Source organism: Leucopleurus acutus (assembly GCF_964270905.1).
Source record: "Leucopleurus acutus genome assembly, chromosome: 15".
Classification (NCBI taxonomy): domain Eukaryota; kingdom Metazoa; phylum Chordata; class Mammalia; order Artiodactyla; family Delphinidae; genus Leucopleurus; species Leucopleurus acutus.
In genome coordinates this window covers 43,519,274-43,543,686 of record NC_139157.1, presented here as the reverse complement: position 1 = coordinate 43,543,686, position 24,413 = coordinate 43,519,274, and the positions used below count along the sequence as shown (strand labels likewise).

Sequence of the window (24,413 nt, the reverse complement as noted above, 5' to 3'; positions counted from 1 at the left end):
AAGATATTCCTTTACTCTTCTCCTTTGATTTATAACTAATTGGACATCCATAACCAAACAAAAGTGACTCTGCACAGCACACCAGGACACCTGAGAAACATCCATTTTGTGCATCTGAAAGTGGGTGGGTTGGACCTCGAAGGAGACTGTGGAGCCGAGGGTGTCACGGCTGCTATAGAGGCAAAGGTGGCAGTGGTGGCCTCTCTAGCCAAGGAGGTGGAAAGGTGTTCAGTGAAAATCTGTCTGGCTCCCCCGGGTGCAGCTGGAGAGACCTGTTGCTCTCCAGCAGCACCTGTATCTGTGAAGAGACCTCAGTGACCGGGAGGAGGCAAAGGAAAGGGAAGAAGGCAGACAAAGAGAATAACGGATCACATTTCCTGCTGTCCACCCCATGATTTCAGCAAGAGGACAACCCACAGTCCCCTGGGACTCCCTACGGGCTCTAGACACAGCCAAAGCCCCAGTGCTATGCCTATATCTCTCCCACGCTGCCACCACCTTCTTTTCATGCCGTATTTTTTAGGGTCACTCCCAAATTTAGTTGCAAGTCAGCTCCACTAAAAGAAACCAAAAATTTGTGCTAAGAGCCAGCTTCTGGAAAACAAAAGAAAGATTTCTAATTGTCGATCTGTTGAACTGTTGAATCAAGGTAAACAAAGCCTTCCCTAAATAAGAAAGGTGTTTGCCATTTCAAATGAGATGGTAAAGGTGCATTTTAACATTATCACACACTAGGAAATTGCCCAGTAATACGGCATCACAAGAAGAAAACAATTCTTCAGCAAAGCAATCGAAAGACACAGAATGCTGCAATCTAACTGATAAAGAATTCAGATGGCTGTTTTGAAGAAATTCAACGAGGTACAAGATAACTCAGAAAGGCAATTTAATGAACTTAAGAATAAAATTAACTCTATGGAAGCTGTTTCCCCAGCAGGATGCAAACTTTGATGTCTCCACTCATTAAAAGAAATTAAAAGTTGCAGTTTTATATTTACATATGGGCCTGCATAGCAGCATAGCTTAGTGGTCAGTCAATAATAGGTCAGAGTCTGTGCTTAAATAATTTAAGCTAGTAAGTTTTCCACCTTTTCACCCTTATAAGACTGGAAATGAATTAGAAAGTTCACCAACCATAAGATTCAGTTTACTTGCCTTAATTTATTCACTTTAGTTGGAATCTCATAATTTTTCTCTTCTATTAACATACTTTGTCTTCTAGAAATGGCTTATTTTTTAACATTTAGAAATCGTGGAAAAAGGCAGTCTGAATAATTATAAGGTCAAGTGTCTGTCACATTAAACTCTTATTTTCTTAGCAGTAATGATTTCTTTGGTAAAAAGGGATTGAAGCCTTCCTTGGATTAAGTTTTTATTTAATGAAAGGTGACAATAGGAAAGATGAAACTATGAGCTCCAAAGCTACTAAGAGTTGTTCTAAGTGAGAAATACAATGTGGCCTTGCCTGGTGCAGTGGCTACGGGACAGGAGTGAGGGGAAGTGTGTTAGGAAGAGCTTGAGTTATGTTCCAAACCAGATAGTGTGTAGTGGTTGGTGGAGTCTAACAGATAAGAAACTGGTCTATAACCCTATTGTCTATGTTACTGCGTCCTATATTTGTTTCTTAGCTCATCACCCTGTAAGAAAAAGTGAGGTACCAAACCCCACAGAGAACTAATGAATATTTGGCTTGGGTTGGAGAAGAGATTAAAGTGGGTTGTAGGAAGTTTTGTCCTGTTAGTGCTACCTCCTCACCCAGGTGCTGTCCATGTGCTTGTCCCACGAGGTATCATTGGACACTGGAAACATCACTTGACCATGGAGCAAAATGAAAGATTTGACAGAATTTTCCAAAGGAAGATGAAAGATTTTCCCTTGAAGTTCATCTAGGATATAAACGAGGAGTAGAATCAATGTGAAAGAATCATATAAAAAAATCTGCTAACCAGGGAGCATATTTTAATACACATATTAATTTGTGCTGTTCATACAAATGTTAATTATACAATTTTATTACAAAACAAAGTGACTAAACTGTGCTTAGATTAGTTGTCATGAGTTTGATGAACACATTGAAATTTTGAAAATTAAAATGATTTGAGAGATAGTTTGCATTTGTAACCTATATGATAAAGGGATAGACAAAAAGCATGCAACATGAATTGTAAATGTATGGAGAGAGTTTTCTGAGCGTGTATATTTTCTTTATATGCAATTAAATTTAGGATCAATCAAACATTAAAAATCCTTTTATTCTTTTATTTAAACCTTAAGTCTTTGGTTTAAAATCATTGTGAATGTCAAAATAGAGAAATCTCATGTAAACACAATGCATCTATTAATAATTTACCAGATCACAAAGTCTGAAGGGCAATCAAAGGTTCAAAAATGGAGTAATTATTTAATGGTTCAATTATTTAACTATTTGTTTGAAAATAGTTTCGGTTGTGTAACCGAAAGTGGGGTCTGGCTGCTCGCCGCTCAAAAGCCAATAAAGAGGCAAGGTTGGTGGAAAGGAAATTTCCGAGGCCTGCAACCGGGGTGGGGGGAATGTCTGTGCCAGGCCAACTGCCCCCCACTGACAATCGGGGGCAAGACCTTTCTTTTATAGACGGCGCGAGGTGGCTACATGCAGAAACAGCACAGTCAGCTCTGACGTCATCTTGAAATCGGTCATCGGTGGTCTGGCCATTGTCATCTTGATTGTTTTAAGTACAGTTAATCTTCAGTTCCAAGGTCAGTTTGTTTCCATTTCTTTGAGGCCAATTCTCGGAACTGTGGCAGCCTGTGTCATGGCTACAGCCTGGTCATCATGTAGTTAACTTCTTCCACCTGGTAGGGGTTTCAGTCTCTATAAGACAGCTCAGAGGACATGGCTCAGAATATTATCTACAGCCCTTGAGGGAGAACTAAGGGGCCTTGACTTTGCTTAATGACTACATTATTATGTGGTCTCATTTGACTGTTTTCCTTTGTTTCTGCATTTTCTCACTTCTCCGATTAAACTTATCAGAGAAATAAGAAACTTAAAGTTTTTCCACAGACAAAAGGCAGATGGAGGACGCGAGCAAGGACCTTAGGGTACTGCTCCGTTTCAGCTGTACCTGTAACTGTGCCCAAAGCATATTACTCACTAAACTAATTCCACCACGTGGAATTTAATTTTCACATTTCATATTTGAATATTTAAGATAAGTTATTTTGGTAACTAGAAAAATATAGGTGAATCTGTTTATAATTCCCAAATAGAGAAAAACTCGTGAAGCATAAAAGCAGTGGAAGAAACTTAAAAGAAAAAATTTAGGAAATTTACAATCATAAACAGTCCAAGCGCCACTGTCCTTAATAGTCAACAAATGGAAACAGCTCAATGTCCACGTACAGTTAAAAAACAATTATGGCATTTCAAATAAGGAAACACAATTAGGATGCATGCATTACGACTACATGGAAAATATACATGAACCTCAGAAACGTAATATTCAGTGAGAAAAACCGGGCACTTGTTGAATGATTTGCTATGTAAGATTTAAAAAACAGCAAAGTTACTCTATGGGTTAGAAGCAGAGTTGTTACCTCTGGACAGGTAAATGAAGGAATTCCTGGGGTGTTGGTAATATTCTTTTCTTGAGTCTTAGTGCTGGTTCCCTAGGTGTTGTTACTGAAAATTTTCATTGGGACGTGCATGTAGAATTTCTGAATTTTTCTGTATTTATGTCATAATTAATAAAAATTGTGAAATAATTCCTGAACATGCAAACATTTTGTGAGACCAGACAACCAAAATCTTGCCATTTATAGAAAATGCAAAACATTTAGTCATAATTAGCAAGAGTTTAAAAATGCAGAATGCTCAATGTTAGAAAGACTAGGATGAAAAAAACATTCTCATATATTTTTGTGGAAATGGAAATCATTTCCAGTCTTCTTTATAGCAATATTGATACAGGATCAATAGTCTTAAAAATCGTTACGTCCTATTATCCTGTAATTTCATTTCTAGGAAGCTTCTCAACTCCTTTCAATTAACTCAGTCTTCTGTAATTTAAATTTTACATTCACTCCAGTTTTTTTAAACTAACATTTTTTTTTCCACGTCCATACAATTGGATTATTTTTTTACAGTTAAAATATCTATTTACATATCTGTGGGAATATGAATCTGAGATTTTCTCTCATTTTAAAAATGATTTCCCTGGCATTTGGTCAAGCACGTTGTTGCAAATAAGAATAATCTACTTCTGACCAGTTTATGCATAATATGATTATGATTGATACGATTCAAGAAATCAGAAGAAATTGTCATACCTTCCTGAAGAACTAGAACCAAAGGGTATGGAGCCATTAGGGATTCACATATTTTTTCAATTTTTTTCTCTCTCTCTCTTGTCTTGGATTTTCGTGGTCTCTCATTTCTGTGTTCTTTATGTGAAGAAGACATTCTTTTTTGTGTCTCTGAAGACTAGCTGTGCTTCAGCATGATTGTAGTCAGACACTAAATCCAAATGAAATTAGTTCAAATAACAAACAGAGATAGGCTGGTGTTGTTGAATTCACATGAAAACTCCAGGGAGAGAAACTGAAGGGTATAGGTTAGGTCATCTAGCTTCTGTGAGCAGTCAACTTACAGTCAAGGGAAAATGGTCATGGAGTATAAGCACGGCACATAGAACCTTGTAGCATCCTTGAAAGGAGGAGATAGACATGAAAAAAAAATCTATTAAACTTGCTATAGCTTGAATTATCCCTAAAGGGCATGTTAATGTCCTAACCCCCATTACTTCAAAATGTAACATTTTTTTGGAAATAGGGTCATTGTACATATAATTAATTATATTCAGACACTTGAGTGGTGTGTGTCCTTAATCTAATAAAACTGGTGTCCTTATAAGAAGAAGAAAGATACGGAGTGAAATGGCCATGTGATGACAGAGGCTGAGTTTGGAGTGATGTAAGCCAAGGAATGGCAAAGATTTTCAGCAAACACCATAATCTAAAAGCTACAAGGAAGGATTCTCACCTACAGTCTTCAGAGGGAGTATGGCAGTGTTTAATTTGACTCAACATGGGAAGTGCTTCTTCATTTCCAACTGACAACCCTCTAGGGAATATTTTGGCAGACTGGTCAACCTATAATTATAAACCTATAAATAAGGAAAAAATAATTTAACACTGTGGTCACAATATTCTTTAGACTCTGGAGAAAACTTGTTGAGATGAAACTCTTTGGAAATTCCAAAACTGGCCCTTTTCCCATGTGCAGTTATAGAAAGTTGGCTTGATAAAATACTTTTTTCAGAACACTAACCCTGAGAGAACAAAAATATTCTTAGGAGAAAACTTGAAGTTAACTCTTATCATGTCCTTGAAGTAAAAACACAGCCCACTTTGCCTGGGACTTCAGCCTTGGGTTAATTAGTAGAACTTCAAGCCAAGGGAGGAAAAAAGGGAAGAAAAAGAAGCGTTTTAAAATCAAATGTGTAAGTTTGACTATTCTGACTGTTATTTGTAAACTGGTATGTTTAATTGCAATGGCTGATTCATGAACTATAAAAAGATGAAACAAAGAGATCTCTGTTTGTTTGGATGTATGTATGTCTCAGTATGTGTCTTTGTTTTTGGATAATATTGCTGAGGTTAATTTGAAAATGAGCTTTATTTAATTGCCTTAAAGAAAGGTAAGTGCTTACAAATGAAACAAATCTAAATTTACCTACTTTTATCTTCTTGCAAGAGGGAAACTAAAGATGTTTGTGTTTATTAGACACATGTCTTGTGCCACTTTGAGAAAAGAAATTGTGCTTTGGGAAAATGCATGTTTTTAGAGGTTATAGAATATATTCTTAAATTTGCAAATCAGAGAATGCCAATATGACAAACAATTCACAATTGCTTTCTTCTTAGTTCTCACTAGAGAACAAGGGTTTTTTTTTTAAGGGTTAAAAATTATAACATGTAATTAAAACTACTAAAATGATATAGGAAACATTTCAATGTGTAATGCAAGTAGGAGATACATTGCCAGCGAGAGAAGATATAAAGACTGGAAATATTTTTGTTGAGGAAAATAATGATGCCAATAATTTTGTCCTACAGTTGGCTGTTTCTGGATGGAAAAAATAAGGGACAAATTAATATGAATCCAGAAAGTGATAAAAGTGTTGTGAAAAAGGCACTTTGAGAAAAGAATTTTGTACATCATTAAGACTGAGCTCCTCATTGTCAGACTTCTGCCATTCTGGTGACCTTATAACATGGAAACGGTCTACTCCTAATTCAGGAAATTTAAAATGAATATACAATAGCTGTATATTTTTTAAAATCAGGGCTATGGGAAGTCCAAGATGGCCACTTGACTTTTCCTGGCTCCTGACAAACCTCATTTTCTATTCGGTGGGTTAAAGTTTTCCCTGGTTGCAGGGCTGATACCCTCACAATGAAAAGGAAAAGGTTAGAAAATGTGTTTCCCACTTGGAGTGTACTTTCTACAATCTCCAGTGATCAAGACATCCACTTCACTGGACAAATCATACAAGCCTTAACAAAAACTTCATGAACTTCTTGAAATTATCACTGTCACTATCATCCTCAATCATCAGCCAAGGTCAGTGAAACTAATGGAAAAACTGGGCTCAAACAGAACAAAGATTAATTATATGGGATTAAATGAACTACTAAATATGACTAATTTTTATGACTTGTCTGACACACTACTGGCTTCTAATCTTTGTTTTTCAGATATAAAAAAGCACTTTTCCTCAAGCTACTCATGATTTACAACAATTTGGTAATTTACACTTGTGGTTAAAATTAAAATATTTTTCTTGCTGCCTGGTTCCTCCAGAAATTGGAGACTCTTGCGTTCAGAGCAACCTTATCGGGTGAATGGAAAAAACTGTCTCTTGGCATGTGCAGAAATCTAGATATTCCGGTGACCTGGAAAAGAGACAAATTTGACCAATATATGTATATCACAGGCAGAATCTGAAGGCAAGCCATTGGCATGGCTTTCCTGGCCTTGAAAGGCCTTTTAAAAGTTCGATCTGAGATTCCTAATGAAAAGTTCCAGTGCAGCCAATTTAAAAGAGCCTATATGAGCAATTACATTTATATGAATAATCAGGCCATGTTTATTGAAACCAGACTTATTTTGAACAAATCAGCCTTAATTTAGCTGGATTTAGTAAAAATGAGGATAATCCAGAGAGAAAAATTGTGTTTCAATAATATACATTTGTGGATATTGAAGTTTTGTATTTACTGAGGCTTTGCATTTATTATCTAAGTCCAAGATGTGTCCTTGTTGCTATGTTACATTATTATAAAGTTTAATTGAATTAGTAAAAGAATATTCTAAGCTTGTTTCTAAAGCAGATCACAGTAATCTATCTTTGGTTGAAGATCAGATGCCCTGTGACCTACATCTATCTAAGAGGATATGCATACTGGAAAAGACATCATTTAAAGGACTGTCTCCAAACTAAATAAAAGGACTCTTATCAGGTACTCTTAACTAGCACATGTACAACAGAAGTGAAGGGAATTGACTCCTGAATTCATATTTCCATTTAAGAAGGGCCTCTGCATTGGACTGTCTATAGAAAAGACTGCTGACCCCAAATGACACTCACAGCGGGATGAGAAGGAGACAATAGTAGTGGAAGACAGCTGACATAAAAATCTGGACCAGACCTGTAAGAACCATCCAACTAATTCAATTGCACTGTTACCAAGTGTTTGTCTTCCTATCAAAATGGAAATTTATTGTTTTACTTCTAACCATACTTTTGACCCCAATGTTCAGGATGAAAAGAAAATCCTCTAGTGGAGTTGTCACAGAGTATAACTATCCATGACATGTATCACTGCTTGTTTTAAGTGTATTGCTAAAAGCACATGTACAATGCTTGTGTGGCAATTAAGTACAAGTGATAAAATGTATAGCCCACACAGCATTTCCCCATTAGCATACCTCTGAGCCAGTTCATGATATCTGATTCCCCCCCAATGTGGAGAACTAGGTAAACTAGTTTCTGGAGAGTTTTTTTTTTTTTATCATAAATGAGTGTTTTTGAATTTTGTCAGAAACTTTTTCTGCATCTATTGAGATGATCATATGGTTTTTATCCTTCAGTCTGTTGATGTGGTGTATCACACAGATTGATTTGTGTTTTGTACGGATACCAAAATTAAGTAAGCAGGACTACTGTGTACCTGAAGTTCTCTAGTATTCGACTCCTTTGCTTTTTCTGGAGTAAACAGATAATGTTAATGCCAACTAAATCTTACCCAATTTATTTTTCCAGATTGAGCTAGCTGTTTACACCCTGGAACACTACTCATTGGCCAAGACAAACTCTGCAGGGAATATTTCTTTCTCAACCACAAGTGGATCGCTATCATCCTTAAAGTGATATCAGAAGTGGATTTTGCTTCCTCAGTTTATCTGTAACAGTGAGTAGAAAAAGGGTAGATTTAGAGCCTTTTCAAGTCTCTTCAGCATACAAATGTATTTATTTTTTTCTCCTCAATTTTCTGTTTTTCCTTCTCTTCTTTCAGACTTCAGTGAATGAATAAGAGGGAGACATTAGATGTTCTATCTCTTTATCCAAGCACTTTCTTCTATATTCATCAAGGAGATACAAACAATATATGATTTGCCAATACTGAGATCCTATATGAATCTACACTCTTTTTCTCTTGTTTCTGTAACAAAAAGCTCTCTAATTTTCTCTCTTCTGAGACAGTGCAAGAGAGACTAAGCTTACAAATAGCAAAAAAGAGTGATGCTCAGAAGGTTTCTGTGGAATGCCTGGCACTCTTTCCTCTCTTCTCAGCATTCTGAGTTTCTGAAATTGGTGTTTTTTAGGGCATGTTTGGGGTGGCTTTGTGGGGCATCAGGAGGTATGTGACAGTGACTCACACTGTCATCCTTGGCTTTCACTTCAAGTTTGATTGTTTGTAAAGGGATTAATTGTTTCTTGACATGCAATTTAGACAAAACCATATGTGCAGCTTTTTAACAAATTCATTTTCTTGGTGTTCACAGAAATTTTTAAAAGTGCATAATGAAAATATATGCTTATTCTAAATCTAACGTTATTAGAACTTCTGGGATCCCTCACCTATTTCACATTCAACATTTCTCAGGCATGGCTAATAAAGAAATGCTTGCCTGGTCCAATTGTAAACTTTTAAAAAATTATTTATTTATTTACTTATTTATTTAGGCTGTGTTGGGTCTTCATTATTGCGTGGAGGCTTTCTCTAGTTGTGGTGAGTGGGGGCTACTCTTCGTTGTGGTGCGCGGGCTTCTCATTACGGTGGTTTCTCTTATTGTGGAGCATGGGCTCTAGGTGCGTGGGCTTCAGTAGTTGTGGCACGTGGGCTCAGTAGTTGTGGCGCACAGGCTTAGCTACTCTGCAACATGTAGGATCTTCCTCAACCAGGGATTGAACCCGTGTCCCCAGCATTGGCAGGCGGATTCTTAACCACTGAGCCACCAGGGAAGTCCCTGGTCCAATTTTTGAACAGGTGTATCTTTAGACAGTTTGCTTCTGATTTTTGGCTTTCATTTTTAGATTTATTTCAGAATTCTGATAAAAAACTCCTTTTGGAAAATATGACGATTACCATAAAACATCTTGCAACTATATGAGGGAACATTTCCAAAGGAAATGCAGTAAGTATTTCTCATGCAAAACATTTCCCACAATTCATTTCAAACAGTGTATCAGATCTCAAAGCCTCAGAAGCTTCTTTCACAGATAGCAGATTATTTATGTTCCAGAAAAAAAAAAGAAATAAAAATTGTATTAATTAAAGAATTTTCTATTTCTGGAACAATGAAAAAAAATGTAAGAATAAAAATATAGGGCTTCCCTGGTGGCGCAGTGGTTGAGAGTCCACCTGCCGATGCAGGGGACACAGGTTCGTGCCCCGGTCTGGGAAGATCCCACATGCCACGGAGCGGCTGGGCCCATGAGCCATGGCCGCTGGGCCTGCGCGTCCAGAGCCTGTGCTCCGCAACGGGAGAGGCCACGACAGTGAGAGGCCTGTGTACCACAAAAAACAACAACAACAACAAAGAATAAAAATATAAAGTATTAAGAAAATATGATAAAGTGATTAAAAGCATGGACTCTGGCTAAATTGGCATCACTCTTGCAGCTGGGCCACCTTGAATAGTTGGCCGAACCTCTTGTGCCTTAATTTTCTCATCTGTATGTTTGGAATCATGATTATAACTCATTCATGGGGTTTTAGGAAAAGATGTTTAACCTCTTAGTGTCTTAGTTTCTTAATCCTTGAAGTAGTTGTAATAACAATACCTTTAGCAACTTTGGGTTGCTGTGAAGAGTAAATGATTTAATATAGAGAAGGTGGTTTGTATGCTAAGTGAGTTGATACACATGGGACATTTTGCACATACTGAACACTCAGGAAGTGTTAGTCGTTATTATGAAATACTCAGAACTTTGAAATAATTGTATCTGTTTTTACTTGTAGGTGAATAATTATGGACAACACAGACACATATTTATTGAACTTTAAAGGCTGTTATTTTCAACGTTCTTTAGTTGATGTTGACCTTGTAGAACATTTAGATGATTTTGAAATTAGAGATGATGATGTGTTTATAATTACATATCCAAAATCTGGTAAGTTTGAGGAGTGGCCACCTGTTTTAGTCTTCACCATGGTTTGGTAATTCATGTGGACAAATGTGCCCTTTTCCAGACATTGACGGTAACCCATCTACATTTACAGAACTGTTTAGGATCACAAAAAGTTAAATAAATCTCAAATCTCTATGCATTTGTAATGCATATATTGTCATTTCTGATGGAATATATGAAGAAACCAAATATTGAACCAAGAGGAGGTACTTGGGAAATACTGACCTGTTGGCTTGGTCTGAGAATTGAAGAAAATATATTTAAAAACCTAGGAAGATTTTTGTTACCATCATATCTCAGTCAGAACTAATTCCTAATATTCTTTTCAGTTACTCTAATTGTTTTTTATTTCCTTAGAATAATACAATAATTTTAAACTAAAATTAATTGCTCTTAATCTTAAATTCCAAAAAAAAAAAAGACAAAAACCCAACCTTATTTTTTATATTGCACTTTTCAGAACATAGGATGATAGGATGACTGGCGCCACTGAAGCAATGTTGTACAGAGTATTTAATGTGGTTCAAAGATATACCGGAGTCTAAGGCAATAAAAAAAAGTGTTCCTGATTTTCATGAAAATGCTCCAGTCCCTCCCTTTTAATCTACTTTGAAAATCATGACCTTGTTTACTTTCCCCAAATTAGTAACACGTTGCTTTACCCCTGAATTCTTCCACTCTCAGAACTTATGTGCACATCTGATTGAGCTTTTTTTTTCCTGCATTAGATGTTAGTGGTATCTCAGTTTGCTTAGTTTTAGGTCAAGCACAGCTGTCCATAAAAGAGTCTTTTCTTTCCCATTAATCCTAGTCTAGTGTTTGGGACACAACACACCAGTCCCCAGTGCAGCTTGCTGGATTCTTGCTCATCTTGGAGGGGAGATTAGTGAGTCTCCCCAGGATTCACTATAAATTGCATCAAATCTATCACGTAGGTACATCAGTTGCACAGTGACATTGTGAGACTTTTGGCATCTCACATCCTTTTAGAACATTGATGATATATTCATGGACAAAAATGCAAAAATCCTAAACCCAATATAAGCAGAACACATTTAGCAATGTTAAATCATAAATACACTATGACAAAAGTGGGTTTCTTTCAAGAATCAAGATTGGTTTAAAAAATTATTAATGTAGTTCACCCACAATACTGAAGTATAAGAGAAAGCCTGAATTATCATCTCAATAAAGCGTTCAAAAAATTCAGCAGTCATTCATAATGAAAACCATTAGCAAACTAAGGAGAAAAGGGAACTTCTTCAACTTGATAGAGTTTACCAAAATTTCCACAATATCGTGTGCAACAGTGATACAAATAAATATTACATTTAAAATCAGGAACAAGAAAAGAATGCCTGCTGTCACTACTGTTATTCAATATTGTGTGGGAAGACTTATGCTACACAATAAGTAAACAAAAAAAGTAAAAGAGGACTTGAGTTCTTAACTTTTTTTTTTTTTTTTTGCGGTACGCGGGCCTCTCACTGTTGTGGCCTCTCCCGTGGCGGAGCACAGGCTCCGGACGCGCAGGCTCAGCGGCCATGGCTCACAGGCCCAGCCGCTCCGCAGCACGTGGGATCCTCCCGGACAGGGGCACGAACCTGTGTCCCCTGCATCGGCAGGCAGACTCTCAACCACTGCACCACCAGGGAAGCCCTTAACTTGTCTTCTAAAAGATAACACTCTAAGAAAGGAGACTAAGGAAAGAGAAACAAAGGTAGCCAGAGAAAATTGTGGAAACAGACTTTACTTGAAGTACAGGAAAGAGAGGAGCTGAAAGATTAATCTGAATCACTGCTATCATGGAGTCAGAACCATCACAGCTCTTCAGAGTGAAAAAGAAACTGAGTCCTTGATTTTATCTTCATTAATTTTAATGTAAATGCAGACAAACAAAAAATTGGGCAAATTATTGACATCCTTAGAGTGATTAAAAGAAATAAAAGTTCCAAATCATTTTAAGAAGGACAGCCTTACTGTTGACATTTATAATTAAAAATTAACTCAGAGTTGAAAACAAGATTATTTGTTTTCACAGGTACAATCTGGACTCAGCAGATATTAAGCTTGATTTATTTTGAAGGACATCGTAACAGAAGTGAACTGGTGAACACATGTGATAGAGTTCCCTTCCTGGAATACAGTGCACAAAAAGTGGACCATGTCAACAGACCATCCCCTCGTCTCTTCACTTCCCACCTCCCATATTATTTAGCACCGAAAGGTCTCAAGAACCGAAAAGCTAAAGTAAGTCACAGAAATAGCTTATAGACATTTTCCATAGACAAAATTACTTTATTCAGATATTGTTTTCCAGCCCCATTCATCCACATCTTTTCAAATGTGATTACTATAGTCTTTATAATCTTGTTTTACATAATAAAAATATATACAAAATTATAGGTATATATATAAATTGGGTCACCATACATCATTGTTTGCAGTATAATTATGTAACATATAGTAAAAATAATTTTATATCAGCATATATAGTTCTATTTTTTAATGGTTTAGTAGGATTTTGCTGTATGACTACACAATATTGAATGTGTATTGATGGACAGGTAGGTGGCAGCCAATGAACATATCATATAGCAATAAACATTCTCATAGATCTTTGCACTTTTTTGTTCTGATGAAATGATTTCCTAAAAGTAGAATTTTCAGGTTAAAGTGTCCAAAAGTTTTGTGTTGGTACTTATTATCTATTTGCCTTCTATAATGTATCAATTCACACTTCTCAAACAGCAAGAATGATTTTTTCCTCACACACTCACCAGAGATTGTGTGTTAGGTAAAACAATCTCATTCTTAAGTAACTGCAACCTTTTTGTTTTTAATAATTTTGAGCATCTTTTTATATATTTTGAGATCTTGAAATATCTATTATATTCTTTGCCCATTTTTCTCTAGCTTGTCTTTTATTTACTGTTTTGCAGAAGTCTTTATATGGGGGAAATATTTTCCCAATTAACAATTTACCTTTACAAATTGTTGAATGATTCTAATATTATAGAATCAACCTATCAATCTTTCTTTCATAGTTTCTGGATCTTGTGTCTTGCCAAGAAAACATTTCCTCACCAAAAAAAGAAAATATATGCAAATACACTTCAGATTTTTTCTAATTAACTTTATGTATTTATTTTTTTACATTTCACTGTAAATTATATCTGGCAATACATGTGATCTGAAATATGACTATTGCATGATATTTGCTAGGGGGTTGGCCAGTTGACCATCTATGAGTTGTGAAGTATTTAGTCTTTCCAACTAAGTTGAAGTCTGCACTTTGATATACTACATTTCCATAGTTCCTCCCTCTGACCCTGCATTCTTCATACCAAAATTGGTACGATCTGTTTAATATGTGATAGTTCTTCATATTATAACTGAGAAGGCAAATTGCCATCAACTTTATTTTTAATATGTTTATTCCCTCAATAATATTTGGGTATTGATTAGAATTGATCAATTATATAGATTAATTCTAGGACAATCATTAGCATTGCAGTACTCCAACATTTCATCCTGCATTATTCTGATGCTCTATTTATCAGGTCTACTTTCAAACCCACCTCATGTGCTATGTTTTTCTCTGCATGCTTTTTACACATTTTTTTTTCTGAAGTTGCAGTTTTTTATTCCTATTTTATGGATATTATGAACAGGTAATTTTTTCACAATTATTTTTTCTGTTTAATTATAAAGTAAATGGCACTGATTTTGGTACACTATTATATTTGGCTTCCTTAATTTCTCTTATTAGTTTTATTAATTTTCCCTATATATTTCTTCTTAAATATATTTCTCTGGAATATATTTCTTCTTAAAATAATAATACATTTTGTATTCCTTTACCTTCAAATATTTGCACTTCTATTTCCTTAGTTAAAATCTGCAGAAAAAAACAGAATAATGGAGGTGATGATGAATGTTGTTCTCTTGTCTTTGTAGCATTTTTAATATCTTTTCTTGGTTTTGTTTTGTTTTGTTTTGCAATTGATTTTTGAGGCACATGATGCTGAGAAATAATTTTTTCCTGTTCTTAGTTTAATTGGAATTTTACTTTTTTTTTTCTTTTTGCTGTTCAGAAAAGGTCTACTTACATAAAATGCCTTTTTTGACAAATCTGACAGTACCACGTCTCCCCTCCTCCCCAAACCTCCCTTCAATTTACAGTGAAATGAAATTCATTAATAATTTACTAATACTCTATTTCTGGAATAAATCCTACTTGTTTATAGTTTAGTACTTGTTTTAACATACTGCAAGAAGAGTTTTGTTTTCTTTTACTTAGAAATTTTTATCTGTAATTATTTAAAAATATACTTTAGGGCTTCCCTGGTGGCGCAGTGGTTGAGAGTCTGCCTGCCGATGCAGGGGACACGGGTTCGTGCCCCGGTCCGGGAAGATCCCACATGCTGCGGAGCGGCTGGGCCCATGAGCCATGGCCACTGAGTCTGCCTGTGCTCTGCAACAGGAGAGGCCACAACAGTGAGAGGCCCGCATACCGCAAAAAAAAATAATAATAATAAAAAATTAAAAAAAAAATATATATATATACTTTAATTTTTTGCGATTGCTCTATCTTTATTTTAGTATTGCTTTTATTCTAGTCTTGGAAATAAGTTTAGAAGCTTTTGGTATTTTTGCTAAGTTATCAAGTAGTTATAAATGTAAATCAACAGAATTTTTTGAAGTTTTAATTAAAGCCCATTATAAGTATATCTGACCCTGTTACCTTCATAATTCCACAACATTTTTCCTTTTTCTTATGCTTTTTTCGAAATTAGTTGTCTTTCCCTAAAGCAGTATTATGATTTTCCTAGATAAAATAAATTATTATGCATTCATATGATGTAATATTATGTAGATATTAAAATATCTGTTAAGATGACCAAGAATTGCTAAAATTGTTTCACTCTTCCCCCTGCAGATTGTTTACATCTATAGAAACCCCAAGGATGTTTTGACTTCATATTTTCATTTTTCAAATTGGTTAGTTACATTTGAACCTTCCGATAACATAGAACATTTCATGAAAAGGTTTCTAGATGGAAAAGGTAACTATTAATTCATTTCTCAGGCAACATTTTATGAGGCAATGTTGCTGTTTAGTCAACAATTCTCAAACCCATGGAAAAAAGTTTGGGGAGATGGAGAAGGGTAATCATAGAAGGAGGAATTGCACATAAGCGGTCACTATTGTCTGTCAACTTAATCTGTCACCCAAAGGTTTTTCTATCCTCAGCAGGACCACTCTGGGGATTGTCAAGGTTGCAAAGATATATTTTGACCAAATGAAAAGAGATCTACAAATGGCCTAGCAATTCAAACTGGCTAGATCCAAAGTTAGATCCAGGTGTTTCAATATAGCTAATGTTTAGGTTGGGTGAAGTTTTTGTGCTCTGTCATGGCCCTTGGGTAGGCTTTATATGGCAGCTGTGAAACGTTCATTCCAGCACTGAGGAGGATTAATTGATGCAAGAGGCTTGTGGAATGTGCAATCAGGGCTCTCACTCATTTCAAAAATTATATTCAGGTTAGCTAAATATTGGGTTGGCCAAAAAGTTCCTTCGGGTTTTTCTGTAACATGGCGAAACCCGAAGGAACTTTTTGGCCAGCCCAATATAAATAGATAGCTAAACTTGCTCTGAACAGATCTTAAAACAGGCAACAAGAGGGGAAATAAAGACTTATGTTTTCAGGTGGATGAAGTAGGAAAAGGAAGGGGCTTACCTTAAAGAAATCTTCAAAATGAATTCTTTGAGATTGTTTTTTCTGAATTCCCTATTCCTTACATACACAGAGTACCTTGCAAAGGCAGGTTTCTGTGAAAACCATTTACTTGTTTGCTCAAACACCATTTTAAAAAGGTAGCATAGATCTAGTCCAGTGGTGGGTGCTTGATTTGTCTTGATGATCCAGAACAGAAAAGAAAAACTGTAGTTTGCTGTTCAATAAGTGCAACATTTTTACCTTCTTATGTATTAATTTTCCACAGTGATGGGAAGCCTTTGGTTTGATCACATCAGAGGCTGGTATGAACACAGACATGACTTCAATATTTTGTTCATGATGTATGAGGAGATGAAGAAGGTAGGAAGAGTGTTTTGTTTTTAAAATTATTCCTTTGAGACCTTTTCTTATCTTGGTTAATGAACTGCATTCTCCTAGTTATCTTTGTATCACTGTATACACTATAACTGAAACTATGATTATGCATAAAATTGAGAGTGGGAAGGGAGAAAGGTAGAAAAAAGGAGGAAGAAAGAAAGGGGGAAAGAGGAGAGAGAAAAAAAAGAACTAGAATCTGTAATTGAGAGACATTAAGACAAATAGTTTGGGTACGGAGAGAAAGCCTACCCAGGTAACAAAAGATACTATCAGAAACGTAGCAAGGGAAGTACCCCTTTGTTGTACCCCTTTGAATTCTTGTGGGTTTATACCCCCAAGTAGAATTGTTGGATGATATTGTAATTATATACTTATTTTTTTGAGGAACCACCATACTATTCGTACTATTTTCCATACTGACTGCACCATTTTATTCCTACTAGTAGTACACGAGGTATTTCTAATTACTCCACATCTTCATCAACACTTATTTTATTTATTTAAATAATAGCCATTCTAGTCCTTGTGAGGTATCTCATTGTGGTTTTTGTTTTATTTTTCCTTAGTGATTAATAATGTTGAGTATCTTTTCATGTGCTTATACATTTTTTATATATTATCCTTGGAGAAATATATTTAAGCCTAATTCATTTTGAGTTAATTTTTGTCAATGGTATAAATAGCATACCATAGTTATTCTTTTGCGTGTAAACATTCAGTTTTCTCAAAACTATTTATTGAAAAAGCTGTCCTTTCTCCATTGAATGATCTTGGTACCCTTCTCAAAATTCATTTGATCTTATATGTAGGGGTTTCTTTCTGGGCTGTACATTCTGTTCCATTGACCTATCTGTCTGACTTTATGTCAGCACCACACTGTTTTGATAAATGTGGTTTTCTGGTAAGTTTTGAACTCAAAGAGTCTGATGCCTCCAACTTTCCTCTCTGTTTTCATGATTGCTTTAGACTTTCAGGGTCCCTTGAGATTCCACATAAATTGTAGAAGAAAATGTCACTGGGATATTGATAAAGACTGCATTGAATCTGTGGATCACTTTGGGTAGTATTGATATCTTGACATTATTAAGTCTTCCAATTCATCAACATTGGATGTTGGTCCAGTTATTTGTGTCTTCTTTAATTTCTTTTGCAGTGGCTTGCAGTTCTGACTACACAAATCTTTCACTCTTGGTTAAGTTTATTCCTAAGTATTTTTTTCTTTTTGCTGAACTTGTAAATGGAATTTAAAAAAAATTTCCATTTGGATTTTTCTTTGTTATTATATAGAAAAGTGACTGACTTTTGCCTGTTGGTTTTGTACTGTGCAACATTTTAAAATTTGTATATTAGTCCTAACAGTTTGTTTTGCAGAATCTTAGGGTCTTCTGTGTATAAAATCATATTGTCTGTGAAGAGAAATAATTTTACTTCTTTTTTAGTTTGGATGCTGTTTATTTCTTTTTCTTACCTAATTTCTCTGGCTTGGACTTCCAGTACTATGTTGAAAAAAAGTGTCTTGTTCTTGATCTTTGCAAAGTATCTTCCAGTCTGTCACCACTGAGTACAATTTTAGTAGTAGGTAATTCATATATGACCTTTTAGGTGGAGGTAGTTTCCTTCTATTCTTCCTTCATTCAGTGTTTTGTCACAAAAAGGTGAAGGATATTGTCAAATGCTTTTTCTTCATCAGTTGAGATAATCATGCCATTTCTTTATCTTTTTTCTGTAAATGTGGCATTACGTTATTATCATATGTTTAAACTTGCTTGCATGACAGGAGTAAATCCCACTTGATCATGGTATATAATTCTCTTAATGTGTTGTTGGTTTATTTTGCTAGTAATTTGTTGAGGATTTTTGCATTTTTATCTTTCATGATATTGGTCTTTAATTTTCTTTTCCCATAGTGTTTTTCTGGCTTTGGTATCAGGATAATGCTCCTTATTGAATGAGTTTGAAAGTATTCCCTTTTTTTCAATTTTTTGGAAGAGTTTGATGAGTATTGGTGTTAATTCTTTAAATGCTTTGTAGCAGTCACTAAAGAAGCCATCCAAACCTGGGCTTTTCTTTCTTGTGCCCATGGTATTTAATTACTTGCTTGACTCTACTCCTCATGATACTGTGGATTCTTAATGAACCCAGATAGCATGTTATTATTCTCTTAACCTTCTCCAGCATCCTGCACAGTTTTTAAAACTTATTAGGTATCCTAATAGTGTTGGTTATTTGAATGAATTGAGGTGAGTTCTCCTTATAAAATCAAACAGTAGGATGCTCTAACAGAGCTGACAACCAGAGCACTCATTTTCAAAGAACAAATAAGGTAGGAATATATTCTTGTCAAACTTTAGACTTAGAATAACCCCAAGCACTTTCAGTTTTCCAATATGTGGTAAAGATGTTGGTCTGTAACTCATGTATTCCTTATAGGCTTAATAGACTCTTATACACACAATTTTTTCAGGATCTCAGAAGTTCTGTGCTTAAAATCAGCAGTTTTCTTGAAAAAGAACTGAGTGAAGAGGATTTGGATGTTGTTGTGAACCAGGCTACATTTCAGAACATGAAACTTGATCCACAAGCGAATTACGATTATATTCTAGAAGCTGAAAACTGGACAAGAACAAAAGAAGGAGATTTCCTGCGCAAAGGTGATGCTCAGTGGTTAAGAGGAGCAAAATGTTGAACGTTTTCTTGACTCCTTGGCCCCTAGATTAATTAAGGAGTGCTTCCAACATTTCTTTCCGAGCACTGCCATCTGGGCCCTAGAGAGGACCAAAGATTCTAACTGAAATAGCCTCTAAAAGTATCCCTGGAAACAGAACCATTCTGACTTATAAATATTAGATTCTTTCCTTCTAGTACAAGTGACCCTACTCTTGAAAATTGGTTAACAAGTCTTATCTGGAGGCAAAGGATATATGTGACCAGAATAGCTGCAAGTCTTTGTTTTATTTTTCCTAGAACATCCTAGAAGTAAAGTTAACATGTATTTTGTTTTGAGAGACGGGGTTTGAACTATTGTAATTTCCTCATGTGTTAGATTTCCTTCATTGTCAAAAGTAGACTGATACCTCATTAACCTAATCTGCTATTCAATTATTCAACAATGTGTGATACATTTTTATTGTGCTCCTATAACATGCCAGGAGTTGTTAAGAAAGAAAATATTTTCCTTCTGATACTCCTTAAGCTCAAAAATTTTTTAATTTAATCTTTTAAGGTACACCATTCTAAAACATAATGGGTACTTCTCTAATTTATTCATATTTTATTCCCTAAAATTTTCATAAGTTAGCATTATGTGATGGGCATTGATTGATCTTAATTATCTAAAGATCTTATTGAAATTGATGTAGATATTGATATTTTAAAAAGTTATTGTTTCTTCTTTTGTCCCATGTATTATCAGCTTTCACTTCTCATTGCTCAATCAGATTACATATAAAGCATTTTTCAAGCCCATAAAAGCTTGCTTACTATTCCACATTCCAACAATAACCTTTACATAAGAAAATCTGATACCTTAAAAATGCCAAATTATTAATCTTCATTGTAAAATTGTCTGAATAATGATGGTTTCAAACTTGTGTCATATAAAACTGCAGCAATGGCAGCTCTGGCCAACCTCTGTGACTTTGATTTCATTACTTGAAAACATTTGGGTCCAATTTTTTTAATGAAGTAGTACTTATCTTGAAGTGTTGGTTAAGAATTATATTCATGATAGATGTAGTTTGACAAGTGTGGTGCCTGGCACTTACTGAAATATTTTTAAATATTTTAATCTCTTCATGTATTTTGGCTTTATTTTTCCTTCTAAGGAAAGGCTATAATTTAATGCAGTGGCTGGTGGAAGTCTAATACATAAGGTAGTGGACGATAACTCTATTTTCTGTGTTACTGCATCCTAAGATTTTTTCTTAGCTCATCCCTGTATAAGAAAAAAGTACGGTATCAAGCCCCATGGGGAACTAACAGATAGACATTTAGCTCGCCTTGGAGAACAGATTAGAGTGGGTTGCAGGAAACTTTTATCCTGATAGTGCTATCTCCTCACCAAGTGCTGTCCATGTGCTTATCCCACTAGGTACCATCGGAGACTGGAAACATCACTTGACTGTGGAGCAAAATGAAAGATTTGACAGAATATTCCAAATGAAGATGAAAGATTTTCCCTTGAAGTTCATCTGGGATATAAATGAGGAGTAGAATCAGTGTAAAACAATCACATAAAAAATCTACTAGCCAGAAAACATATTTTAAATATACATACTAATTTGTGCTGCTCACATAAACGTTAATTATACGACTTTATTAATAAGCAAAATGAGTAAGCTGTACTTACATTAGTTGCCATGAGTTTGATGGACATTTTGAACATTTTAAATTAAAATGATTTGAGTAATATTCGGCATTGGTAGCCAATATGACAAAAGGAAAAATAGCATGCACAATGAATTCTGCATGTCTTTTGATTTGAGATTGAGATTTCTCAAATGATTGAGATTTCTGTTGAGTGTATTTTTTTTGTTATCTATAATTACATTTAGAATTAATCAACATTAAAAGTCCTTTATTTCTTCTAATTAAACATTAATTCTTTGGTTTAAAATCAGTATGAGTGTTGAAATAAAGAAAACACATGTAAACACATGCATCTGTGAATAATTTATGAGATCACAAAATCTGCACTAAAGGGCTTCCCTGGTGGCGCAGTGGTTGAGAATCTGCCTGCCAATGCAGGGGACGCAGGTTCGAGCCCTGGTCTGGGAAGATCCCACATGCCGCGGAGCAACTGGGCCCATGAGACACAATTGCTGAGCCTGCACGTCTGGAGCCTGTGCTCCGCAACAACAGAGGCCGCGATAGTGAGAGGCCTGCGCACCGTGATGAAGAGTGGCCCCCGCTTGCCACAACTAGAGAAAGCCCACGCACAGAAACGAAGATCCAACACAGCCATAAATAAATAAATAAATACATTTAAAAAAAAAATCTGCACTAAATATCGAAGTTTCAAAGGTGGATTACTTCATGTAATGGTGCAATTATTTAACTATTTGGATTAAAAATAGATGTATTCATAACATATCACTCAATAAACTAATTCAAAGTGTATTTAATAGTTAAATATTTAAGACAAAATCATTTTGAAGAGCTAGAAAAATATAGCTGAATGAGTTTTTAATTCCCAAATGGAGAAAAACTTGTGAAGCATAAATACATTGGAAGAGGAAACACCTATTGAAAAAATACTGGGTACCCGTCGCCTGAAGCTCCTGGAGAATTTTGTGTTCCACGGTCTCCGAAGAAAAACTGGGCGGGTATTCATCCGCTAATTGCCAAGTTTTCGAGGTAGTGGAAAACAAGGGTTGGGACATGGAGAGCCACTTGCAGGAGATCCGGGAGCGGCAGAAGTTACCGCGACAGCTTCTCGCGCAGCAGTTGGGAGCTGAAAGTGCTGCCAGTATTGATGTTGTGTTAAATAGCAAAGACAAGCAGAGAGAAATTGCTGAAACAAGAGAAACTTGCAGGGCTTCCTATGATACTTCTGCTCCAAATGCAAAACGTTAAGTATCAGGATGAAGGAGAGACAGATGAAGACAAAATGGAAGAATATAAGGATGAATTAGAAATGCAACAGGAGGGGCTTCCCAGGTGGTGCAGTGGTTGAGAGTTCCCCTGCCGATGCAGGGGACACAGGTTCGTACCCCGGTCCGGGAAGATCCCACATACTGCGGAGCGGCTAGGCCTGCGAGCCATGGCCGCTGAGCCTGCGCGTCCGGAGCCTGTGCCCCACAACAGGAGAGGCCACAACAGCGAGAGGCCCGAGTACCGCAAAAAAAAAAAAAAAAAGAAGAAATGCAACAGGAGGAAGAGATTTTGCCATATGAAGAAGAGATTTACAAAGATTCTAGTACTTTTCTTAAGGGAACACAGAGTTTAAATCCCCATAATGATTATTGCCAACATTTTATAGACACTGGACATAGAGCTCAAAATTTCATCAGAGATGTAGGTTTGGCTGACAGATTTGAAGACTACCCTAAACTGAGGGAGCTCATCAGGCTGAAGGATGTTAACAGATAAATCTAACACTCCTCCTATGTACTTAGAAGCAGATATAGAAGCCTTTGACATCAGAGAACTAACACCCAAATTCGATGTGATTCTTCTTGAACCCCCTTTAGAAGAATATTACAGAGAGACTGGCATCACTGCTAATGAAAAATGCTGGACTTGGGGTGACATTATGAAGTTAGAAATTGATGAGATTGCAGCACCTCGATCACTTATTTTTCTCTGGTGTGGTTCTGGGGAGGGATTGGACCTTGGAAGAGTGTGTTTATGCAAGTAAACATACAGATGTGAAGATATTTGTTGGATTAAAACCAATAAAAACAATCCTGGGAAGACCAAGACTTTAGATCCAAAGGCCGTCTTCCAGAGAACAAAGGAACACTGCCTTATGGGGATCAAAGGAACTGTTAAGCGTAGCACAGATGGGACTTCATTCATGCTATTGTTGACATTGACTTGATTATCACAGAAGAACCTGAAATTGGCAATATAGAAAAGCCCGTAGAAATTTTTCATATAATTGAACTTTTTTGTCTTGGTAGAAGACGCCTTCATTTATTTGGAAGAGATAGTACAATTCCACCAGGCTGGCTTGCAGCTGGACCAACTCTTACAAATAGCAACTACGTATGCAGAAACATAGGCATCCTACTTCAGTGCCCCAAATTCTTACTTGACTGGATGTACAGAAGAAATTGAGAGACTTAGACCAAAATAACCTCCCCTCAAATCTAAGTCTGATCGGGGAGGTGGAGCTCCCAGAGGAGGAGGAAGAGGTGGAACTAAAGCACTTTGCTTTAGTTTCTCCAAGCTGCAGGAGTATTTTAGCCAACCTCTGTTGCAGCTGTCACTGTCTGGTTTTGTCCAGAATAAATGAGTCATCCTGTCTTTTGTCATGTGCATGTAACGGAACAGAATGGAACAACACAAATACCCTCACTTTCAGAGACTGAATTTATAGATTTCAACTAATTACAAAGGCTTTTGCTTTTTAGAAATAAAGTGAGCAGTGAAAAAGACCCAATCTGGATTATCATACTAGTGCTGACAGTAGTTGATAATGGGCATCCTGCCACTGCTGTCACAGCAAGTGGGAAGCTGTTTGACAGCCTTGATGGAATGGAGTTGGGACAGCTGGTAAACTTCTCTTAGGCTTTTTTTTTTTTTGGTACGCGGGCCTCTCACTGTTGTGGCCTCTCCCGTTGCAGAGCACAGGCTCCAGACACGCAGGCTCAGCGGCCATGGCTCACGGGCCCAGCCGCTCCGCGGTATGTGGGATCTTCCTGGACCGGGGCACGAACCCGTGTCCCCTGCGTCGGCAGGCAGACTCTCAACCACTGCGCCACCAGGGAAGCCCTCTCTTAGGCTTTTAATATTTTCTTGTTGAAACAATAAAAAGAGACTTCTTTTTTCTTCCTTTTTGAAAAATCTTAAATAACTCATATAATTTGACCACAGAAGAAATTGAGACACTTGGAACAAAATCACCTCCTCCCAAATCTAAATCTGATTGGGGGGGTGGAGCTCCCA

At 36.2% G+C, this 24,413-nt stretch overlaps 1 protein-coding gene and 1 pseudogene across 3 annotated transcripts; both read left to right on the top strand.

Moving 5' to 3' along the window:
• The first annotated feature begins 7,306 nt into the window (after positions 1–7,306).
• Positions 7,307–21,377, top strand: LOC309972157 (amine sulfotransferase-like). Of its 2 annotated transcripts, none has more exons than XM_082855629.1 (9): positions 7,307–7,503; positions 7,602–7,694; positions 8,307–8,454; positions 10,510–10,661; positions 12,721–12,929; positions 15,622–15,748; positions 16,690–16,784; positions 19,267–19,453; positions 20,893–21,377. In XM_082855629.1, exons 4-9 carry the CDS (start codon positions 10,520–10,522, stop codon positions 21,012–21,014), a joined length of 882 nt encoding a protein of 293 aa, XP_082711755.1. In that variant the 5' UTR covers positions 7,307–7,503; positions 7,602–7,694; positions 8,307–8,454; positions 10,510–10,519; the 3' UTR covers positions 21,015–21,377. The 2 variants fall into 2 exon arrangements, with proteins under 2 accessions (XP_082711755.1, XP_082711754.1); XM_082855628.1 differs by having other exon boundaries at positions 7,574–7,694.
• A 222-nt stretch (positions 21,378–21,599) lies between these two features.
• On the top strand, positions 21,600–24,191 carry LOC309972155 (N(6)-adenosine-methyltransferase non-catalytic subunit METTL14-like; annotated as a pseudogene). The gene has a single exon. The product of its transcript is annotated as a N(6)-adenosine-methyltransferase non-catalytic subunit METTL14-like (transcript).
• Positions 24,192–24,413: the final 222 nt, after the last annotated feature.

What these genes read in the sequence shown, in the direction of transcription:
- LOC309972157 (XM_082855629.1), top strand. Translation starts at nt 10,520, where the DNA reads ATGGACAACACAGACACATATTTATTGAACTTTAAAGGCTGTTATTTT. An exon ending in AATTACATATCCAAAATCTG is followed by an intron (nt 10,662 to 12,720) that starts GTAAGTTTGAGG and finishes TTGTTTTCACAG; the next exon opens with GTACAATCTGGACTCAGCAG. An exon ending in TGTATGAGGAGATGAAGAAG is followed by an intron (nt 16,785 to 19,266) that starts GTAGGAAGAGTG and finishes CAATTTTTTCAG; the next exon opens with GATCTCAGAAGTTCTGTGCT.